At 40.4% G+C, this 21,965-nt stretch overlaps 1 protein-coding gene across 2 annotated transcripts in view; it reads left to right on the top strand.

Annotated features, from left to right (window-relative positions):
* Window positions 1-11,229, top strand: part of dock1 (dedicator of cytokinesis 1) — a 189,502-nt gene extending 178,273 nt beyond the window's left edge. For both annotated transcript variants that reach the window (XM_075457886.1, XM_075457885.1), the window contains exons 47-52: window positions 3,104-3,241; window positions 5,077-5,219; window positions 5,412-5,610; window positions 6,802-6,976; window positions 8,609-8,760; window positions 10,325-11,229. In XM_075457886.1, the coding sequence (XP_075314001.1) occupies window positions 3,104-3,241; window positions 5,077-5,219; window positions 5,412-5,610; window positions 6,802-6,976; window positions 8,609-8,760; window positions 10,325-10,420 (903 nt within the window). In that variant the 3' untranslated portion in view covers window positions 10,421-11,229. The remainder of the gene's footprint in view (window positions 1-3,103; window positions 3,242-5,076; window positions 5,220-5,411; window positions 5,611-6,801; window positions 6,977-8,608; window positions 8,761-10,324) is intronic.
* The last annotated feature ends 10,736 nt before the right edge of the window (window positions 11,230-21,965 follow it).

The following is a 21,965-nucleotide window of genomic DNA, read 5'->3' as shown; positions in this document are numbered from 1 at the left end:
CTAACAGAGACATCCTGAACATATCTACCTAACAGAGACATCCTGAACATATCTACCTAACAGAGACATCCTGAACATATCTACCTAACAGAGACATCCTGAACATATCTACCTAACAGAGACATCCTGAACATATCTACCTAACAGGGACATCCTGAACATATCTACCTAACAGGGACATCCTGAACATATCTACCTAACAGAGACATCCTGAACATATCTACCTAACAGAGACATCCTGAACATATCTACCTAACAGAGACATCCTGAACATATCTACCTAACAGAGACATCCTGAACACATCTACCTAACAGAGACATCCTGAACATATCTACCAAACAGAGACATCCTGAACATATCTGCCTAACAGAGACATCCTGAACATATCTACCTAACAGAGACATCCTGAACATATCTACCTAACAGAGACATCCTGAACATATCTACCAAACAGAGACATCCTGAACATATCTACCAAACAGAGACATCCTGAACATATCTACCTAACAGAGACATCCTGAACATATCTACCTAACAGAGACATCCTGAACATATCTACCAAACAGAGACATCCTGAACATATCTACCAAACAGAGACATCCTGAACATATCTACCTAACAGAGACATCCTGAACATATCTACCTAACAGAGACATCCTGAACATATCTACCTAACAGAGACATCCTGAACATATCTACCAAACAGAGACATCCTGAACATATCTACCTAACAGAGACATCCTGAACATATCTACCTAACAGAGACATCCTGAACATATCTACCTAACAGAGACATCCTGAACATATCTACCTAACAGAGACATCCTGAACATATCTACCTAACAGAGACATCCTGAACATATCTGCCTAACAGAGACATCCTGAACATATCTACCAAACAGAGACATCCTGAACATATCTGCCTAACAGAGACATCCTGAACATATCTACCTAACAGAGACATCCTGAACATATCTACCTAACAGAGACATCCTGAACATATCTGCCTAACAGAGACATCCTGAACATATCTACCTAACAGAGACATCCTGAACATATCTACCTAACAGAGACATCCTGAACATATCTACCTAACAGAGACATCCTGAACATATCTACCTAACAGGGACATCCTGAACATATCTACCTAACAGGGACATCCTGAACATATCTACCTAACAGGGACATCCTGAACATATCTACCTAACAGAGACATCCTGAACATATCTACCTAACAGAGACATCCTGAACATATCTACCTAACAGAGACATCCTGAACATACCTACCTAACAGAGACATCCTGAACATATCTACCTAACAGAGACATCCTGAACATATCTACCTAACAGAGACATCCTGAACATATCTACCTAACAGAGACATCCTGAACATATCTACCTAACAGAGACATCCTGAACATATCTACCTAACAGAGACATCCTGAACATATCTACCAAACAGAGACATCCTGAACATATCTACCTAACAGAGACATCCTGAACATATCTACCTAACAGAGACATCCTGAACATATCTACCAAACAGAGACATCCTGAACATATCTACCTAACAGAGACATCCTGAACATACCTACCTAACAGAGACATCCTGAACATATCTACCTAACAGAGACATCCTGAACATATCTACCAAACAGAGACATCCTGAACATATCTACCTAACAGAGACATCCTGAACATATCTACCTAACAGAGACATCCTGAACATACCTACCTAACAGAGACATCCTGAACATATCTACCTAACAGAGACATCCTGAACATATCTACCTAACAGAGACATCCTGAACATATCTACCTAACAGAGACATCCTGAACATATCTACCTAACAGAGACATCCTGAACATATCTACCTAACAGAGACATCCTGAACATATCTACCTAACAGAGACATCCTGAACATACCTACCTAACAGAGACATCCTGAACATATCTACCTAACAGAGACATCCTGAACATATCTACCTAACAGAGACATCCTGCTGTAATCTTCATTGTGGCGGTTCACCGTGCTGCTCACTTTGATTTGGTTTGAAAACATATGGCTGGATCTCTTGTGTTGTCACGCTTGAAAACATAGCATGTCCCTTAAAAGTGTTTTCTTGGTTATGTATTATTCACTTGTCACATGAAATGATCATGCCGTGTCCACTTTAAAAACATGCTTTATTATGTTTTATTCTTCGTGAATTCATAATGCTTTCCTTCCACCTCGAACTGTTCTTCTCGCTCGCAGGACTGAGACAACATGGAAGTATTTTTACAGTTGCTATGGGAAGGAAAAGCACTTCTATAGCCTCGGCTGACTTTAACATCTTTGCTGTTTTCTAGCAACTTATTGTGTGTGTGTGTAATTCTTCTCTGCCTTAGCTCAGCCAAAGGTGGCATTTGCTGCAGAAATACCCCTTAGAAAAAAAAACTTGACCTGTGATTTCCTCCAGTATCGAGAAAAATATTCACTCCTTTGCTGCTCGCTTCCCCCCCCCCACCTCTTCTCTCTCCAGATTTAGTCAGCAAAGCTTGCCGACACTGGCTGGTGGTACTGGGGTTTCCTAATTGCCTGTTTTCAGCAGTTCTCATTCTCCCCCTCGCTCTCCTTTTACCTGCGAGCCTGCTGTTTTGTGTTAGGAAAACCAACTTCTTACAGTGTGAGAGACAACGGAGAACTTCAAAGGGTGCATTGCGTCATTATTTGCGTCAGAGGTGAAGAAGAAAACATCCATCACTTCTAGCTCATGCCTATAGATGCACTCAGTCCGAACTTTCTCATTGCCATGCTTCTTATTCGTGTTTGGTTGAGGTGATCTTGCTGGTAGGAAGGGGGAAGAGGTGTCATGGCAACAGCTCTTTCTAAAATATTCTACTTGAACCTCTTTGTACGTACACTCAAACTGATATCCATTCACTGCTTGTTCAGAGCATGCACACCGAATAGACCAAAGGTCTCATACTTCAAATTAAATGTCTGTGGCAGACTATGATGTGATTATGCAATGAATGAAGAATAGACGTAAGGCTAACCTCTTAGCCTTACGTTTGTTTGTTGGACGAAGGTTTCTCATTGCGCTGTTTGTTTCCAGATCCCTCATCTCGCTGAAGGTGTTCGCATCCATGGTGAGAAGGTCACAGAGGCCCTGAGGCCTTTTCATGACCGCTTGGAGGCCTGCTTCAAACAGCTGCGGGAGAAGGTGGAGAAACAGTATGGGGTAAAGACTCTGGTAAGGGTTTTTTTTTTTTCTCTTTTTTTATTCATGCTATATTTTGAAAAAAACTGTCTTTTGAAAATAAAGATAGGGAAGGTTAATCTCTTAAAATATGGTTAAACAAATTAAAAGTAGTGTTTCCCACAATAAAATGTGGGATTTCATCATGTGCAGTAAAATGCATGATAGAAATAAACCTTTTTTATCACTTTATAAGGCTGAAAACCACTGTTGAGTAGTTCTGTCTGGATCAACTCTGCATTATAAACCACTGCGTGAGCCCTGACAAACAGTGTCGGTGAACAGCTGATCGCCTAATCCACAAACTCAAATTACAACGAACAAGATTCACAGATAAAATTTTGGCCTCTTTTGGCCCTTCGCTCGTTTAGAGTGGACAGAGGCAAAGTGGAAAATTTTGTTTCATTAATTTGAAAAGCATCGGCTCTGCATCATTGTATTGAGTAACAGAGGAAACCTTCCAGCTAATTATCAGCACACACTTAAAAGCATGCATCCATGATGGTTTGGGGAGGCTATATTGCATGTGGCATGGATAACTTGCATATTTTTTATTTCAGGGACAAAAAATGCCCAACAACGCATATAAGTTTTGTTGTAACATGCTAAATGTTACAATCCAGACTACATCAGGGAAGGCCTGGCTTATGTCAGCAACAGAACACACTTAAACCACATTCTGCACTTATTCAAACAACATGGTTTCTCACTAAGTGCGAATCTGACCTGCCTGCAGTCCAGAAATGTTGAGCAACTCAAATCCTTGTCAAGTAATACTGAAAAAACCATCTCACTTTCAAAACTGGAGCCTCCTCTGTGTGTAAGCATTCAAAGTTTGTCCAAAGAAGAGGTTTTTTTTAGACATGTTGGCATCAAATTTGAAATGGAAATAGTTATGTCTTACATAATGGGTTTAAATTATTTGCAAATCATTGGATTTTGGGCTTTGCATTTCTTTGTTTGGTCATTTTGTCATAGTTTGGTTGGAAATAATATACATGGGATAACATTAGCCAAAGAAAATAATTCAAAATCTTATGGGAAGCATTAAAGGCTGAATTGAAAAAATGCTAATAATGATTCTGCATATATCTACATAAATATAAACCATGTTCCCGAAGGAAAAGTGTGTACTTTGAGCATCTGAAATGCTCATGTTTTTCTTTTAGCTAAACTCAGTTTGTCTGCAGTGGGTTGCTGCTGGGGACTGCCTCCCATCTCTGTCCTCCTTTACAGGTTTAATTGTTGCTTGGGCAAGCACTTCCCACAATCTTGCCTGAGGTAAAGGTGCGCACCCTCTCTTATAAACCAAGAGAGTAGCGACCTTTCAAATGACAAGAGAAGCTGTTACTTTGCAGGGTGTGATAGTCAAGCTATCTCTCAGATGTGTGATGGTCTCCATGATTTTCTCTCCAAATGCAGATGGGTTCATTTTTAAAGCAACAGCTGCCAGATTTCTTCCGGCAGAAATTAGCGGTCCCACAAGAGGGTTCATTTGTTTCTTTTCACTTTGACCTTTTTTTCCAGTGGTTTGTGTCTGTGTTTGGAGCTCTGCTGAGAATAAAAAAAAAAAAATACCTTTTTGTCTGCACTGCCAGCTGGGTTTTTTTTTAAGTTGTTTTAATAGGGGCCAGAACATTTTGACACAAAGTAAATTTGAACAGTGTTTTATAGGTATGACGTTGTGGACTATTGAGCCTGCTCCCTGAACAGCTAGTTTATCCCACTACTACCATAACCAACTATAGATATCAGCTGATAGCTTTGAGGAAGTAGCTTTTAAGATGGTTTTCTTCTTGTTTGCTCAATTCTTCTCTCCTTGGCATCAGCCGGCAGCAGATGAACGGCGGGGACCCCGTCCTACCTCCATGGTGCGCTCCTTTACCATGCCCTCCTCCCAGAGGCCTCTGTCAGTAGCCTCAGTCACCTCCATCTCCTCCGACACCCCCCCCTCCAGGCCTGGCTCAGACGGGTAATGCTTTTACAGGGCATACGTAAAATACTATTACAAGTCTATAAGTATGTGTTCTCTGGCTTTAGTCATTTGAGAAGACTGTATTTTTTTTATTATCGTTACTACTACAAGTCGATACACTTTTTACATTTCAAAATGAGTTGATCGTGACTGTATTCAGATTTGTTATATTATCTTTGTTTTTATCAGTTTTGCTCTGGAGCCTCTTCTACCAAAGAAGCTGCACACCAAGTCTCAGGACAAACTGGACCGGGACGAGCCTGAAAGAGAGCGCAAAGAGAAGAAGAAGGAGAAGAGGAACAGTAAGCACCAAGAGATCTTTGACAAAGAGATGAAGACTACGGAGATCCCTCTGCAGCCAGCTGAAGCTGTCATACTATCAGAGACGGTAGACTTATTTTGAATCTTTCTTTAATTTTCCTCCTTTATTCTCTTTCATTGCCTTCATGTTTATTTTTAACATTGATCTAACGAATGATTCTCATTGTCTCTGTCCGCCAAAATAGTAATGACAATTGCTGTAAAAATTCTTATTGGAAAAAAGGAAATATAGGAAATTGGTAAATAAGATAGTCATGAAGAAATCCGCATTAGCAGGTAATTCTGTGCTCTTCTTATACAGCAGTCACGTCAGATTTTTCTGCTTGCGCACAAGAAGTCAAACATACAAACATCAGTGTGGCACAGAGTAGACGGACCCTTCAGGAGCATAAGAAGCATCTTTAGCCTGTCTGACTTATTTTCTGCTCTCTTCAAATGTACAAATGTATGAATTCTTATTTTCTCCCCTTTCTAATCCTTTACCTTCTCCTCTGCTACTCATCTGCTCCCCCAAAATTCTTTTTGATGTCTTCTTCTTCCCCCCTCCCCTTCCCGACTGTGCTATGCATGCCCTGTGGGAGTACAGGAATCAGATCCAAGGTAGGCCCCTGGTAATGGTGGAGCCGTCTGGCTCATGAAAGGGCCTTCGTTCCTCAACGGTCAAGGCTAGAGCACCAAGAAGTCTCGTGTAGGATGTAGTTGTTGCTTTTCAGGTCTAATCTCAAACTCAAATATCAAGAGATAGTTGATTTCACTTTAATATGATGGGCTGTTTTAACATTGTGAAGCGAAATTGCATCCCTGACTACTGTTATTTTCAGTGTCTCCCTTGTGGCTGAGTGTTTGAGTTTGGCCAATTACAAAGTTGTTTGTTAATGTCTCCTACAGTGAAGAATAGCCCTGAGGACTTGTCTTTTCATATTCAAATTCCAACCATAATAAAGTGGGGAAAACACGGTCTTGCATGCAAACAATTATTCGTAACCACAAATAACATGCTGCAACCCGACGAGCGCATTTATCCAAATGGGTTTCTCCTGCAGGAATACAAATAGCAATTTTAATGTGTGTGTGGATGCGCACACAACAATCCCAGAGGAGATGTGGAACTAATTTTCCTCTTTTATAGCTCATCAGTCTCAACTAATTTGCCACACAGGAAAAATTTGCTTTATTGACTTGAATTATTTCAATTGTTACCTTTTTTGCTCACCCTTTGGGACTCGGTCTTTTCTCTTCTCTGTATGTGATCACACAGATCAGCCCTCTGAGGCCTCAGAGACCGAGGAGTCAGGTTCTCAACCAGATGGGCGGAGACCGTCGTCTCTCCGTGTCTCCTGGGCCATCTTCTTCCACCAACTCCTCCTCTTCGCCAGCACCCCCACCCATCACACCAAGGAGCAAAGCCTCCTTTAGCCTACACACTGTTTCTAGTAAGAGAAATCTTACTTTAATCTCACTACTATTCAACCTCTTCTCTGAATGATACTGTACTTTCATTGGGACTGAAATGGGTTTTAATCCTTTTTTATGTCCTTTTAAAAACAAACAAATGAGTATTTACACATTCAGGAGCGAAAGGCCCATTTAGCAGACATATTTACTGCCCCAGGACTCTTCTGAGGTGTTTGTTAACTCCTGAGGGAAATATCTTTTCCATTACCTGCTTAATGAACCCATATGTTTAACAGCTAGTTTCCATCCATGTCTATTGTCCAGTTAAGCAATGGCTATGCTTAGCATTTTGTTTATTGTGCAAGTGAATTGTGACGTCAATATGGCATCGTGACCAAAATTTGTTGCACCACTCATCCTAAACACTAGGTGTCGCTAATGGGGAAATTAAATGGCTAAACCGCAGAAATAGTGAAATAGGAGTCCCGTGGTACATCAATTTTAAAGGTTTATCTAAAGGTATTTTGACGCCTTTATTAATTTACTTAATTTTAAGTAGGTAAAGATACAGAGTATGTAACAGAGTAACAAAGTAACAGATTTTCTTACTTTGAAGTAATTTCCTTTATCGTTGATTTTGTTGTTTTGTAACTTTCCAATTATTTTTACGTTCATTGATTTCTATTTCTTTTAAGTAAAGAAGGGCCCGCTCACAGACGTTTTGCACATATGCTTCCATATTTTTTTCAAATGTGTCATGCGCACTACACAATAGGTTACAACCTATTTTCAGCATGCGCCCTGAGGAGCAGCCATGAGCTATTTTTAAGTTTTGAAAATGTCTTGCACAGAAAATTTATAAAGCCTCTGCGCTGAAAATATTTAGCCTAGTAGACATATACCTTGTCAAGCCTGGGCTGATGCACCTTCATTGCTCATGGCATCATGTGTGAAAGTACAAAGGGCAAAACGGGGGTTGAAGTGGATCTGCTGCTGATGCACCTCTGTGCCAGCAAAGGGGGCAGTAACAGAGGTGAAAAGGTCCACCTCAGGGGTGCTTGTATACATTAAGCTGGCATCGTGAAACTCACCACTCAAACCAACAGTGCTGTCTTGATATGTGTAAAGATACAGTGATGCAGGGCTGAGCCACCTCTGTTTGGCATGTGAGAATTACAAGGAAGAACAGCAGTTGGTTAACAAAGACGTTGATGTTGCGAGCAGGAAGATTGAAACAAAACGGAATTTCATAAAGCATAATTGAAACTCACCATAATGCTCCATAAAGGCGATGGGAGCTGCAGATTTTTTGTAGTCCTTCACAGATTCTAGGCAAGACCCCTCTGAAATTGTTATTTATTATGCAGTAGCTGTCACACCTTTAAGGTCTTTAAGATCCATTTGCAAGCATTTCATAGCCTCTTTAGAGCAGCCATACGATAATATAGTAATGACCTTGACTTGTTAAACTGTTCCTCTCTGAGTCTGGGCAGTAATCTTATTCTCCAACATTTTATTTCTTTTTCCTTTAAAGCTCGCAGTTAGTTTCAGTCGAAGGGAGTTCATCAGGGAGGGACCCTGATATGTCCTCTGGCACCAAGCCCTGCTGTTACAGAAACGCTGATGTATTTTGATGATGAATGTGAGCTGATGAGCGCCCTCTTGCACAGGTCTGGAGCTGAATGGGATGGGCTGCCCCGACAAGGGTGAAACCCCTCCTCCGCTGCCGGTCAAAGGCAGCACAGCTGATTATGGCAACCTGCTAGATAATCAAGACTTGACGAGTCCCTCGACGCCTCCACCACCCCCGACACATCAAAGAGTAGGTGTTTTAATTAGGACTGAGAGCACCTCTTTAATGATGCATGGCACTTATAATGAAACAAGCGTCCGCTGCACGCACTTGACATTTGGGTCAACCTCCTCCACAATCCACCACTTCTGAACATCCTGTACCAATGATTGTTCACGTCTATGTGCAGGCAGGTTTCACACTCTCATTTGGGCTTGTACTGCATTTGTCTATCCCGTTTTGTAAAGTGTGTCACAGAAGAGTGTAGGCATCAGTCAGTTAGAAGCCTATACCTACCTGTCCACCCTGCTGTTATTTATACCCGTCCTGCCAGCCAGCCTGCTGCTCAGAAGTGATTGATTGGATGATTACCTTACCTCTCACATCCATCAGAAGCTCTCCAGCTGTTAATCAGCAGCTCGTCTCTGTACACTCACTGACTTCTACTCAAGCCGCTCTCTCGCCTCGCCACTCGGTTAACTAATCTTATTTATCCACTGTCACGGCCCGAGGACAGGTAGTAAAACAGAGTATGGGCACACCGGTGTGGCGACAGACTGACAGTAATGTAGTGATAGCACATGTTCTGCGACTGAGTGACAGCCATTCTTCATCTGCAGTCTTTTATAGAGGCAGAGTTGAGGCCATTGGTATGCGTTACTGCTTGTCACTTGTTTCTGTTTGGAACTCGTGTGTTTCGGAAGGACGTGCAGATGGCGTACGTCCATAAAATGATGGGATGTATGGAGGAAAATGTGTGTATCTTGCAATTAGGCTTGTATTTTATCATTGGTTCATAAGAAAGCATTAACAAAAAGAGATTTTGGTTTAAAAAAATTCCCAAAAAGTTGTGTGAAAATAGATAAAAATGTGATGTGATGATTTAGAAACGTGATCAAATGTTAACACGTAGAATTATATCCTGAAAAGAAATTTGATGCCAGCAAACAATTAGTCTGAACCAGTTGTGTAATGTCAAAGAATAAACACCTCGGGAACATCTCTTAACTGGCAACAGGTTACGTGATTTAGTCTAAAGAGAGCATCCCAGATAAGGGGGCTCTTATAGAGGTAAAGATGGGGCATATTTTAGGGTAGATATTCCAACATTTTCAAAGTGTAAAAGAATTTGCAGATTTCATCATGATAGCATTAAAAGAACAGCTTGGATTATTGTGCCTCCATCCCTTTTTTTTTGTTTTTCTAAACATTGTTTGTATCAATTTCAGAATGAACATATCATTTCTAAATTTGTTGATTTAAACTTTTTCAGTTAAATGTAAGGTTCTGATTTTTAGCATGGCCCAACTTTTCAAAAATAGGAGCTGAAATATGGATTTTTGCTGTGTATTGACTGTTCCCTGTTCAGTCTTTTGCACAGTCATATAGATTGCAATCACAGGTTTGGTGTAATCTCTGCTATTTTATCACAGTAACCAGCTGTTATAAATGTTGTTTACACTTGCTCTGCCAGTGCCTCCTGCATTAAAAGACCACTGATTTAGTTTGGTTTGTTTTTAGATTTACTGGAGAGCCCAGTTGTGTTGACTAGCAAAAAATTCGATCTCAGCGTCTCTTATTTGTTTCTTCACAGCACATTCCACCTCCTCTGCCCAGCAAGACCCCCCCTCCACCTCCTCCCAAGACCACCAGGAAACAGGCCTCCATCGATTCAGGAATTGTACAGTGAACAAAGACGGTGACAGTTGGACTAAACAACACACTGACAACACAACAAAAACAACATCAACAGTAAGCGTTACCCCCAGAAAAATGGTTGGTTTTGCCCACACATTCCTCGCTCCCTGTCCCAGCTTGACAAGATGAATACCTCACCATAGCCCGCCCCTCTTATCGTCTTTAATTCTCTCCTTTATTCTTTTCGCCTTCTGTTTGACGACAATGCAGTCTGCAGCATGGAGCATGTTGCGCAGATGAATAGCCAATCTGTAGATATCCGTCTACGACCGACACCACGCCACTTAAAGATTTTATCATGACATGAGATTGTGCTCTGACAGATAAGCTTGGACCAACAGTTTCCCAATATTGACCCACTCTCAAGTATATGAGAGCAAACAATTCATTAAACCTTCGTTATTCCTGTCTCTTTTATTCATATTTTCACTATGTACAGAGGTTTGTATATATGATTTTATTTTATTTCAGGGTTTTTTTGTATGTGATTTGATCATGACGTTTTTGTATTAACGTATCATTAGATTAAGTGGCATTTATATGAAACAAAAAAAAGGGCTTGTAGGTTTGAATTGACAGGGACTTAACAGAACTGGTATATGAGAAATTGAATCATGGATTTTCTTGGTAAAATACTTTGGAGTGCACATACAACTAACTCATATTGCCTTATCATTGTTCAGACCGTGTCCTCGATTGCTGTAACCTTGGATTTTGATAATATCAGCTGTTTCCAGTTCACTACTGACATGACTTCTAAATAAACTTTCAAATGTATGTATTTTTAAAAAAAAAAAGAAAGAAAAGAGGTGTCTTCTTCATTATCTGTACATGAAACATGACACGCTGAAAATGGGTGTTTGCACTTTTGAGAAGAAAAAAAAAGGAACAAACTGAAAATCTGTACTTGTTTCTTCACTTCCACTGAACAATAAGTGGCGTAGCTTTCTGCTTGTGTGATGGACAGTTTTCACAGCTGCCTCTTCATTGTCAGTACGTAGGAGTGGTATAATATTGAGACATGCTATTCCAGGGAATTAAGAAATTGGTAAGTAGCACCCATCTCCCCAGAAGGGGCCAATTCCATCCATCTAGAGGCCAATAATCTGCCTTTGCGTAACATGGAAGCTCTTGTCAGGCATCATGCGGATGAGTAGGGACATGGCTCACTGCATGAGCAAAGCCCAGAATGGAACTTGAAGTAACACCAGAGCTGCTGGTCGACAGAACAGTCACTCAAGACAATAAGAATCTATTAGGAGCGAATTCTTGGTACTTTACAACATCAACAGGACACTAGAGCCTTCATCAAGAGCTCAGTGGGACTGTGGAAGACAGCTCTGGAGGCCAGCTCAAAGTTAGTTGCACAAGTTAATCTCAAGTGTAGCATCTACCAATGAAATCCTCTGTCCATGCCGCTGTTCTGCAATGACCTGAAGCCACTCAGGCAGATCGTCACAAAAGTGTCTATGGACATCTATGGACAGATGTTTGGGACAGCTACAAATTCCTTACAGTTCCGCAGGCAAAAGTCAACCACACAGAGGCTACAAAGGACGTCAGCTTTGACTAAACACCTACAAAGAGTAAGGCGGGTCCAGAAGAGGCTTCAGCAGATATGTCCTGCCAGTTATCAGATATCCTGTTAGTATAATGACTTGGCCAAAGGAGAAGATGGAAGCCACCGATATCAAGACAGTACTTTACAATGCATGGAGGGTTTCACGTGAGACTGTACATGTGGCAAAAGGAGGAAGGCCGTGGGTAAGTGAAGGTCAAAGCCAGTCTGGCAGGTGAAACCCAGCGAGGAAGGAGAAACTATCATTGAAGGATGCACAGGATGTACTACTGACAGATTGAAGAAGGGACTGATGTTATGAAGTCCTGTTAGTGGCTAGAAAAGAGTGATCTGAGCGGCACTATGAAGCAGCACAAGAACAGGCGCTGAACCCAAGAGCAATAGAGACCAGGGTCTACCAAAGCAGACAGGACACCGGGTGACAGTCCAGCACCAAGTAGCAGGGTGTGAGATGCAGGCGGGCGTGGCATACATGGAACGCCTTTACCATGTATCTGGAATGGTGTACAGGAACATCTGTGCTGAATATGGGTTTGAGGGTTTGAAGCCCCGAAGTCGGTGGGAAACTTGGAGATGAGTCTAAATGTGGTTTAGAATGACAAAGCTAAGGTCCTGTGGGACGCCCAGATCCCGGCAGTGGTGATAGATATAACAATCCCAAGTGTCAGCAACACCAAGAAGGAGCACAAGAAGCTCCAAAAATACCAAGGGCTGAAAGAGGAATTTGGAAAGCTGTGGGAAGCGAAGGTAACAGCGGTGCCAGCGGTAATCGGAGGACAGTCCTACAAAGGCAGGGGATGCTGCGTAGAATCCTCAGGATCCAAACTCAGGCCTCTAGAAAAGGTCCTGAGCTTGAAAAGGCGACAGCCTTCAGCTTTGATTATGGAAAGTATTAATCTTAAGCTTATTTTTTTCAATAAGCTTATGTCACATAATAAGCAATGTTACATCGTCAATTTCCATCCAGAGTTGCATTGATTGATTGGTTTTTTTTTTTTTTTTAACCAAGATCTTGAATTGATGATGGCAGATTCGACCAGTTCAATGGCTGAAGCCCAATGGCAACAGCTGAAAACCTCCAAAACTACCCTTTTTAATGACTTTGTGAGTTAATATAACATGCAAGTTAAGTTAAAAAAAAATTTGATAGTATTCAATATTAGATAGCAAGTTCTGCTTTAAATATGTTGTAGCTTCAAATGAAATCATTTTTAAATATATGCTGCACAGCAGTCTTAGTAAAATAATTGAAATTAAAAATTAAACGTTAGTAATACGATTGTCCTGAGATTTGGTGGTTTTCTGAATCGCTAATCGCTTTGCAAAGACAAACATCAAGAAAATCTCTAATTGTGATGCTTTTCAGAACTTTTTTTCTCCCATTTCCAGCCATCATTTATGCTCTCGTGGATCAAAGCTGCTATTAAATGACAGTTTTACCTTCATTTTCTCAATCACCCTTTTCACATGTAGTAAGTGCATGTACACTCCTTGTTTTCTGTCCAAAAAATAGCTTGTGGAACCTTTCATTTATTTATTTTTTTAGTGTTTGCCCTAGTGGGCTCATACTCCACTGCTCTCCTGTTCTGCTGACACTTTGTGAGTGGGTGTCTGCCTGAGGAGAAATGCTCGAACTGTAGCATCTGTTGTTTGAAGGTGTTTTTATCTCGGTTTTAAGATTCTCTTTATAAAGCGCTCTCGTCCTAATTAGGAACACTGAGTGGCATTTTTTCCCCTGAGTTTTTCTAAAGAAAGGCTGTCATAGGAGACCACTTGTAGCTCACAGGCTGTGTTAGCATATTTTGTCAGGCTGTAAAATGTCTTAAAAAATACATTGATAATTCACTAGGATCAAAATGCAGAATCTTTTGTTGTTTCTTGATCTGTAAGCAATAAATAAGACTTTTATATAATCTTTTATACAACCAAACCCCAAAGGGATAGAAGTAATCAAAATTTTCCTTAGATTCCCACACTACTACTTCTATTGTCGAAAAGGACTTGGGTAATGTTGAATAAATAAATGTAACTAACTCTGTAAGTCTCACTCTGTTTCATGGTTTCCCCTCTTTTATCCGTCTTACTTCCATTTCTTCTCATAGCTTTACTGTGCCTGATCCTCTTAAAGGACCATTATCAATGCTGACATACTTTGATTACAACACAAGTACTTCGGTGTTTATTAAAGTCTTTACTCAGTGCTAATGTGTGTTTAACCCACTTTATAGTAACCTGAATGTCAGACTGTTGAAATCTATAGCTTCATTTGATTGTGTTTGTGGCTGAAGGAGTGTCGTGGGAGACCAGAACTACTCCTTATTACTCATCAATGGCCTTAAGACAAAGTAGGGAACTGGAAAGTTGGCTCCTCAACTACTAGAAGGCATGAAAACAGGGGCTAATTGCACTGTGTTTGTTGGCTTCTGCGCAGTTCCATTCAGGTGACTCATTATTGTGTCAGAGTGAAACTGAAGTAGCTAATGGCCTCTTAGACAGGTTGTCATTATTAAAGTGGGACAAACAACTTCAGTTTAATGCTAACACCTAAATCTGGAAGGTCCAACAGTTTAGTGGATGTTTGTGTTGGAATTGCACCATGAATACAAACTAAAAAAAATCATTATCATGGTTTTAAAAAAAAAAAGAGAGGTGATGGCTCAGATGACCCTGAAACATCCCATAGTTATGCTGCTATAAGCCTAGATAGCTGGGGGTCCTCCCAGAATGCACTTTTCCTCACTCTGCTCTCTTTGACTCTTCGTGTATTTGTGACATTATTGTTGCCGTTATTTTGTGTTTCTCTATCTCAGCAGGTATTCCTGGCCTGGTGTTAGGATGCTTATTGTCCCCCTCTTTTCTGTCCTCTGAACCCCCAACCGGTCGAGGCAGATGGTCCTGCCAGAGCTTTCTTCCTGTTAAAAAGGAGGCTTTTTTTCTTTCTACACTCACCCCCTGCACGCTCAGGAAGGGGGATTTGAATCGTAGAGGAGTTTCGGTGCACTCTGTTGGTTTCCTTAACTAACTACTTCTTTATAAATCGTTGTTTTGTACGAATTAGACTAATTTGGAATTTAATGAACTGGAATTGATTGGATTATGATTGTGCTACTTTTAATTACATTGTAATTGGCTTGAACTGGGCTGTATCTTTGAAGTGCTTTGAGATGGCGTTTGTTGTGATTTGGCACTAAATATTAAAACTGAATAGAATTGAATTAAAATGTCACAATCAGAGAAGACTTTAGCTTTGTATTAATGGAGCCAGTTCAACAAAGGACAACAGCAAAAGCCAGCGGTGCGACAGTTAAAAAGTTAAAAAATGTTGTGAATAGCAAAGAATAATGTAAAAAAAAAAAAATGTGCTGCAACCTGCATGAGACGTGCAATTCATGAGAAGATGCATTTTGAAACAAGAAAATAATTTTAAAACCCAAAGCTAATAACTTTGCAAAAATGCTAATGACTGCAGAGTATTTGGGGGAAATTATCAATTCTTTCTGTGTGTTGCCCCCTTCATTAAAGCAAAAACACGAGAGTGAAGAGTAAGACGTTTTGGAGTGATAGAATAACTGAAAAATATGCACATAATTACATATTCAAATAGATTTCATTTCCTAAATGAGGATGTGGGGGAAAACTGCAGCAGCTAGTACTGTTCTACTTAAAGTCTGTAGTTATCTGTGTTTAATTTAGATAGAAATGACATTTAGATTTTCAATCTGGGATCAAGAATATTACCGTTGATGAGTCTCAAACCTTTATTACATCTAAAGTTTGTAAAACAATATGACTTGAAGTCCAAAGGCAGTTCCATACTTTTTTTATAGTCATTCTAACCTGCTTATTCCATTGCAATGATGAGTTCATTCTCTCCAATCTATGAGGGGAGAATAACGGTTTCATCAGTGTTATACTTTACTTATCAAGAAAACCCTGTGCACTCTCAATATCTGGCCCTGCAATTGAAAAGGGATAAAGGGCGAGGCATTTCAGCAGTGGTAATATTACATAGTTAACTGGCAGCTATTTCAATAGACTCTCAGTGATTTGTGCTCAGCCATTATGCCTCACCCTCGCCTCCTCCTCAAAGCATAGGGAAAAGCACGGCTTAATTGAGAGGATTTCCAGAGGCTTTGTTGGGGGAGAGCTATGAGCTTGCTCCCTCTCTCCAGGAGAAATGTATTTACAGCGCTCTCTATCCCCATCTCATTTGTCATTTCAACCAGGAATAATGTGTATATATTTTCCCTTCCCTCTTGACACAGTTTCATTTGCTGTGAGGCAGCAAGTGTGCATGCGTCTCTTTAAATGTCTCCTTCGCATTATAAAAGAGGACAATATTTCCATAAATCATCCCAACTCTCTGTGGTGTTCTTCACAGCTTTTTTTTTTTTTTTTTCTTACCCAAATGGAGTATAAGTCTGCGGTAATCTACTTGGTTCTGGGTTACTATTAAACTTTTAATATGGAAGAGAAGATTTTTAGAGTTCTCAGGATACGTCAGTAAAAATGCCATAAAATTCCCCTTTTTCACGTCGTATACTGTATGATGGTAAACTCAACAAACAAACAATTTCAATGTTTCTGTCCCATGAGTGTTTGTACCATGTTGACGGACTGTAATCACCTGCATAACTCCAGATGGACTCTTCTTCACTCTTACCAAGATCTTAAAAGCGCGGAGGCCAGTAGCCACCAGACATTAAAGCACAAGAGAACCTGATGGCATTTTAAATCTGAGCCTATTAGTGCAGATGTTATTTTGTGCTGCATTCAGCACAAAATGTGCATTCTGTGCACAGGTTTATTATCTTGGATTTGGGTGGGAGAGCCAAGTGGTGTTGATCTATATTAGCTGAGGCTATTATGAAGCACTGGGTTTTCCCAGGCAGTCTGAGGGACGTGTTGCTAGGAAACATACCTAGAGATCGGGGGTGGAAAAGTGGTTTGATGAGAAGGCAGAGTTCCCAGCTAGTTTCAGCTTCACATGGAAATAACTGATAAATGCCACAGGCATGTCGGCCCAGAATATTGATTTGAACCGTTTAATTATATCTTTTTGATCTCATGTCTATGTATTTAACTTGTATGTATTGCAGCTATTTCAAAGACTGATACCTTCTCAGATTCCTGCAGTATTATGATTGAGAACCAGACACTGTTTTAGTTGCTGCCAGTCTTTCAAAATATATTAATCTTTTTGGGTAATGTTATACATAAAGCATTTTAGAGTCAGTATTGACAAAGCTGTAAATGAAAAGTAAAAAAAACTAAAATCTTTCACATTAAGGCAGTTAAACTCTTGACGGTAAAATGCTCCTCATCACTTTGATCTAAAATTCTGATACTTCAGTAGTTCTTGGCTTCTCTGTAAGTAAAATCAATACAATGATCAGATTCTGGCTTTTGATATATTTAGCCTCCCAGGGAGCCACACAGCATGGTTGATGGATGGGGTTTTGTTCATTTATACTGAGGGTGTCGTGTTTTAAGACAATGCTGCCCTCAGCTGGAGGATACTGTGTGTAGAGACTTCTCTCCACATCACATCTCTTGTGCTAAAGTGACATGAAACTGCCTTGATTTTAAGTCACATTATTAGTTTTGATCCACCAGCACGTTAGTATTTGAAAACTTGATTCGTTAATTGATGGTGCAGACGATTAAAAGGTAATGTAATATTGGATTTTAAATCTATGCTTACAAAATCCTGCTTCATGATTCTTCCTTTGCAGTTTCGACATGTTAAAAACCAACAAAGACAAGAAAGGTAAAGTAAATCTAACCTCTCTGCAGCTGCGAAACCCAACACACTTTATATTTTGGCTCTAACAGACCAGTAGCATCTGATCTCTCCAAGGATCTAATCAGGAGCAGAGGTGTAAATCTGCCCAGTGGAGGAGAGAATTAAGTTAATGCAGCCAGTAGCAGTGAAGCACAAGGCCCAGCTGCTTGTATTTCTGTCTGTTAGCCCACTGTCTTTTGGACTCCTCGCTTTACTACTGCAGGCAGGCAGTCAGAACCACACCGTAATTGGTCAGAGGGGACTGCACAGATAGGAACATCAAATTGCTAAGAAACAGTTTCTTAGTAAATCTTAATTAGGCTGTGTAAGTAGACATTGCAAGCAATGCAAAGCAAGCCCAATGTCGTTCTCCAATATAAATATATGGTTTGATTTTGGTTATTTATTGATACTGTTTGGAGCACAATTAAGATTGTGAAGATTTGCTTGTATAGATCCAGATTTTTTCTTCTTTTTTATTTCTAATGATGAAGAGTGATAATTACTTTGCATCAGCAAGTGTGATCACCTGTATGAAAGCAGAAGTTTTCACAGTTTGCTGGTCTGGAGCATTGAGGTGTATGTTAACAAGGAAGAAAGACATAAGTAATAATCTGAGGGAAGCGATTGCTGCTGCCCATTGTTTTTAGAAAGGTTATAAGGCCATTTCCAAATATTTTGGCAGTCCATCTTTCTTATCATCATTCGGTCCCATAGCCCATCTTCGCAGAAGTGGATGACCCAGCAAGTTTAACCCAGGGTCAGACTGTGCAATGCTCAGAAACTGCTAAATAACCCAAGAGCTACATCTCAGACTCTACAAGCCTCTGTTAACATGTTAAATGTTAAAGTTCATGACAGTACAGTTATAAAAATACTGAACAAGTATGACTTGTTTGGAAGTGTTGCCAGGAGAACGCCTTTTCTTCTTTAAAATGAACATGGCAGCACAGCTTAGGTTTGTGAAGATGGATCTGAAGAAACCACAAGACTTCTGGAACAAAGTCCATTGGACAGACGAGACCAAAGTGGAAATGTTTGGCCCGAATGCAAGTTGCCACGTTTGGATCAAACCAAACCAAAATGCAAACACCTCATACAAATTGTCAGTATTGGAGGGTGTGATGTTTTGGGCTTGTTAACCATGTATGTTACCAACTTGTTGGTCAAATGTCAAACCGGGTCGTGCAACAGGATAATTATCTAAAATGCAGCAGCAAATCTACAACAGAATGACTGAGAAACACAAATATCCACAGTGATATGAGAGACTGATCAGTCATAAGTAAAATTTTCTGCATTTTGGCTCATTTTTTGTTAAATAAATGACAAGATGTAATACTTAATGTTGTGTGTTTTTGTTTATTTGCAATTGCATTAACCTAATTCAAGGATGAGAGGACCAGATGTATTTTTTTTATGATATTCTGGTACATAGAACCTCAAAGTTGAAAGGAGGTGTACATTTTTCCCATATGACAGCATATTGTTCTCTCAGAGTGAGTTATTTCTGTTCTCTGCAAATGTCAAATGCTGATTAAAGATTAACAAAATTTTACTTTTGATCAAAAAAAGTGCATCTAAATAATCTAATGTTTCTTGCAGCGAATTTGTCTTTGCCATTTTACAGAATAAAGACCACTGAGTGTTGAAATGATGGACTCTTCGCAGGCAGACTGTTGCTCTGCCTATCAAGTTTCAAATCCCAACTATTCAGGCGCCTGTGTTCTCCTACGCTGCAGAGGCAGGGTAGCTGTAGTAAGATGTTCTCTTAAAATATTCAGCATAATCAGCTTTTCTTTCCACATGTTGCTTCGTGCACCCAGGCTGCATCAATGAGCATTTAAACCATGTTGTCCGTCGTGCTGTATTCCTCCACTGGGGGGAGACGTTGAGAAGGACAAGCCTCTGGCTACACAATGGGATAATTTTGTTTACATAGTCAAAATTAATGACTTCATCTCTGCCTCTCATGATTTTTATTAGCCTTAAGTGCATCTATTAGTCTTGTAATTACTTCAGAGCAATAAGCATTAAGCAGATGTTGAACTCGTGCAGACATACGGTTAAAGCCGAGGCTCTGCAGAGAACAACCCTTATTAACCCTGAGGGCCTTTGTGGATACCAGTGGGTGTTCAGCTACAATCCCAGTAGTAAAATGTGCTGATAGTACTGAAAAGAGTAACAACAGTGTGAGGACTCACCCATCACATGCAGCAGAGATTTTTTTTCCCCCTCCTGTCAGGCTGAAGGGGCCTGCAGTGGCTCCGAATGTTTCTCTGATCACTCCATGATTGACTTGATATGCCAAAGAAAAACTCCCATGACCTCAGAAAGCTTGAAGAAATGGGAGGATGTAGGCAGACACGGCAGAGAAACAAGATACCCCACCACACACACACATGCACAGAGAGAGAGAGAGAGTTGGTATGTTTGAATTAATACTTTACAATGACAGTGGAATAGGTTGACATGTGGAGCCACATTAAACATCACTGAGCTCAGTAGCTGCTTTTCAATACAAAAATTCCATTTCTACTGACTGAATATTTTAAGTGACATTCAGAAAAAAAACAGGATATAAGTAACTATCAAAAAGTAACTAAATTTTCCATCTGCTGTCATCCTAATATATTTAGCTTCCTCATATGACTTCCTGCACCCAGGGGAAAAAAAAAACTCCCTCTAAAACCTCAAACATGACTCAAAGTCTTGTTGCTTGAGCTGTTTCAGAGTCCGTTGTCCTCAGCAGTCGGCAGTAATTAGCTGTACGAGGTGCTGGACACCTAACAAGATGTGCTGTATTCATCTGGGGGTTAAATGCCACCTCTTCCCCCCGCGGAGCCCGTTGCCCGCCGCCGGTGTACAGCCTGTGTTCGGGACGACACCTTGGAGCCAAACAATTACATCAAGGTCATGGAGAGGAGGAATGTTCTGCCGATTAGTGCAGGACTCCGGCAGCAACCTGCAGAGCCCAGTTTTCACCGTGACTACAACAGACCAAAAAAAATGAAGTTTAGCCACATGCTTTACAGACAAGACCACATTTTGACCTGTCACTGAATTATATGAAATAACTTGAAATGCAGAGTGTCATAATAGAGTTCAGCCCAGTTATATATTCCGGGTGGGTGTGGGTGTTTGTTTTAATTCCACAGAAGAGGAAATCTGTTGAATATTATTCAGCAGTGTGTGTCTGTTCTGTGGAGCCTCTCAGGCTGTATTCTCCCGCTTAATCGAAACTTGGATTAGTGGCCTATTGTAACTCTCCCACCAGGATTTTCGACTCTCTAAACAAATATTTAAAATGAATCTGTTCTTCCAGGAGCAGCACAGCTCCGGAACTTCACAATCCAATAAAATACTTTTATGCCCTGGTCTGGTCTTCATTCAGCTCAGGCTGTAGCTCTTAGAATGAATGTTTATTTACCTAATTCATACTTTAAAGTAGAAAATAAGCTGCGGTCCTATTTCTGTCTTTGACTTTTATAATTGGTAACCATGTGTGATGTGTAACCTAAAGATTAGTGGCCTCGCAACAAAGAGGTTTTATTTCACAGGACATATTCAACCTGGTTTCCACGGGAGCCTGTCCTCTTGTTGACACTAAACTTGCGGCACTTGTGGAATGTTTATTGCAAACAAATTTCTTTTAAGAGAATGAGGCTTTTCACAAACACACGCGCGTGTTGTTTGGATTTGACACCGGCACTTTCATGCACAAATACACGAAATTTTAAAAGAAACATATATATTTGATATTATTGTATGGAAGCTGTGAGTAAGCTCGTAAAGGCTGCGACCTTTTAGTTTCAGTCATGATAGCTTGTGATTAAGAAAAACAAATCCGACTCGATTATGTTCACAATCTAAACTGGGGAACAACACACCGCTGTAGCCCTCACCAACCTCCGCGCGTAATTACGCACAGTTATGGATGTCGATTAAAAATAAATAAAACAGCGTCCCTTTTAATGTGGACATTGTTCAAAAAGTAACCCGAAGCCCAGTATTGTCAGACGTAGTATCGGTGCTCATTGATACGGAGATTGGCTGAGTAGGATAGAAGAGAGGGGTGTGACCATCCCAAAAGTTTTTTCTTCAATGGGCTACCTGTAGAGGCTCCGGGCGCTGCGCATAAATACTCCCCCTCCTGAGAATGCGTTCAGTCCT

The sequence above is a fragment of the Odontesthes bonariensis genome, chromosome 23 (assembly GCF_027942865.1).
Source record: "Odontesthes bonariensis isolate fOdoBon6 chromosome 23, fOdoBon6.hap1, whole genome shotgun sequence".
NCBI classification, from domain to species: domain Eukaryota; kingdom Metazoa; phylum Chordata; class Actinopteri; order Atheriniformes; family Atherinopsidae; genus Odontesthes; species Odontesthes bonariensis.
Note: the sequence above shows the minus strand (reverse complement) of the source record. Positions and strands in the feature narration are given on the sequence as shown.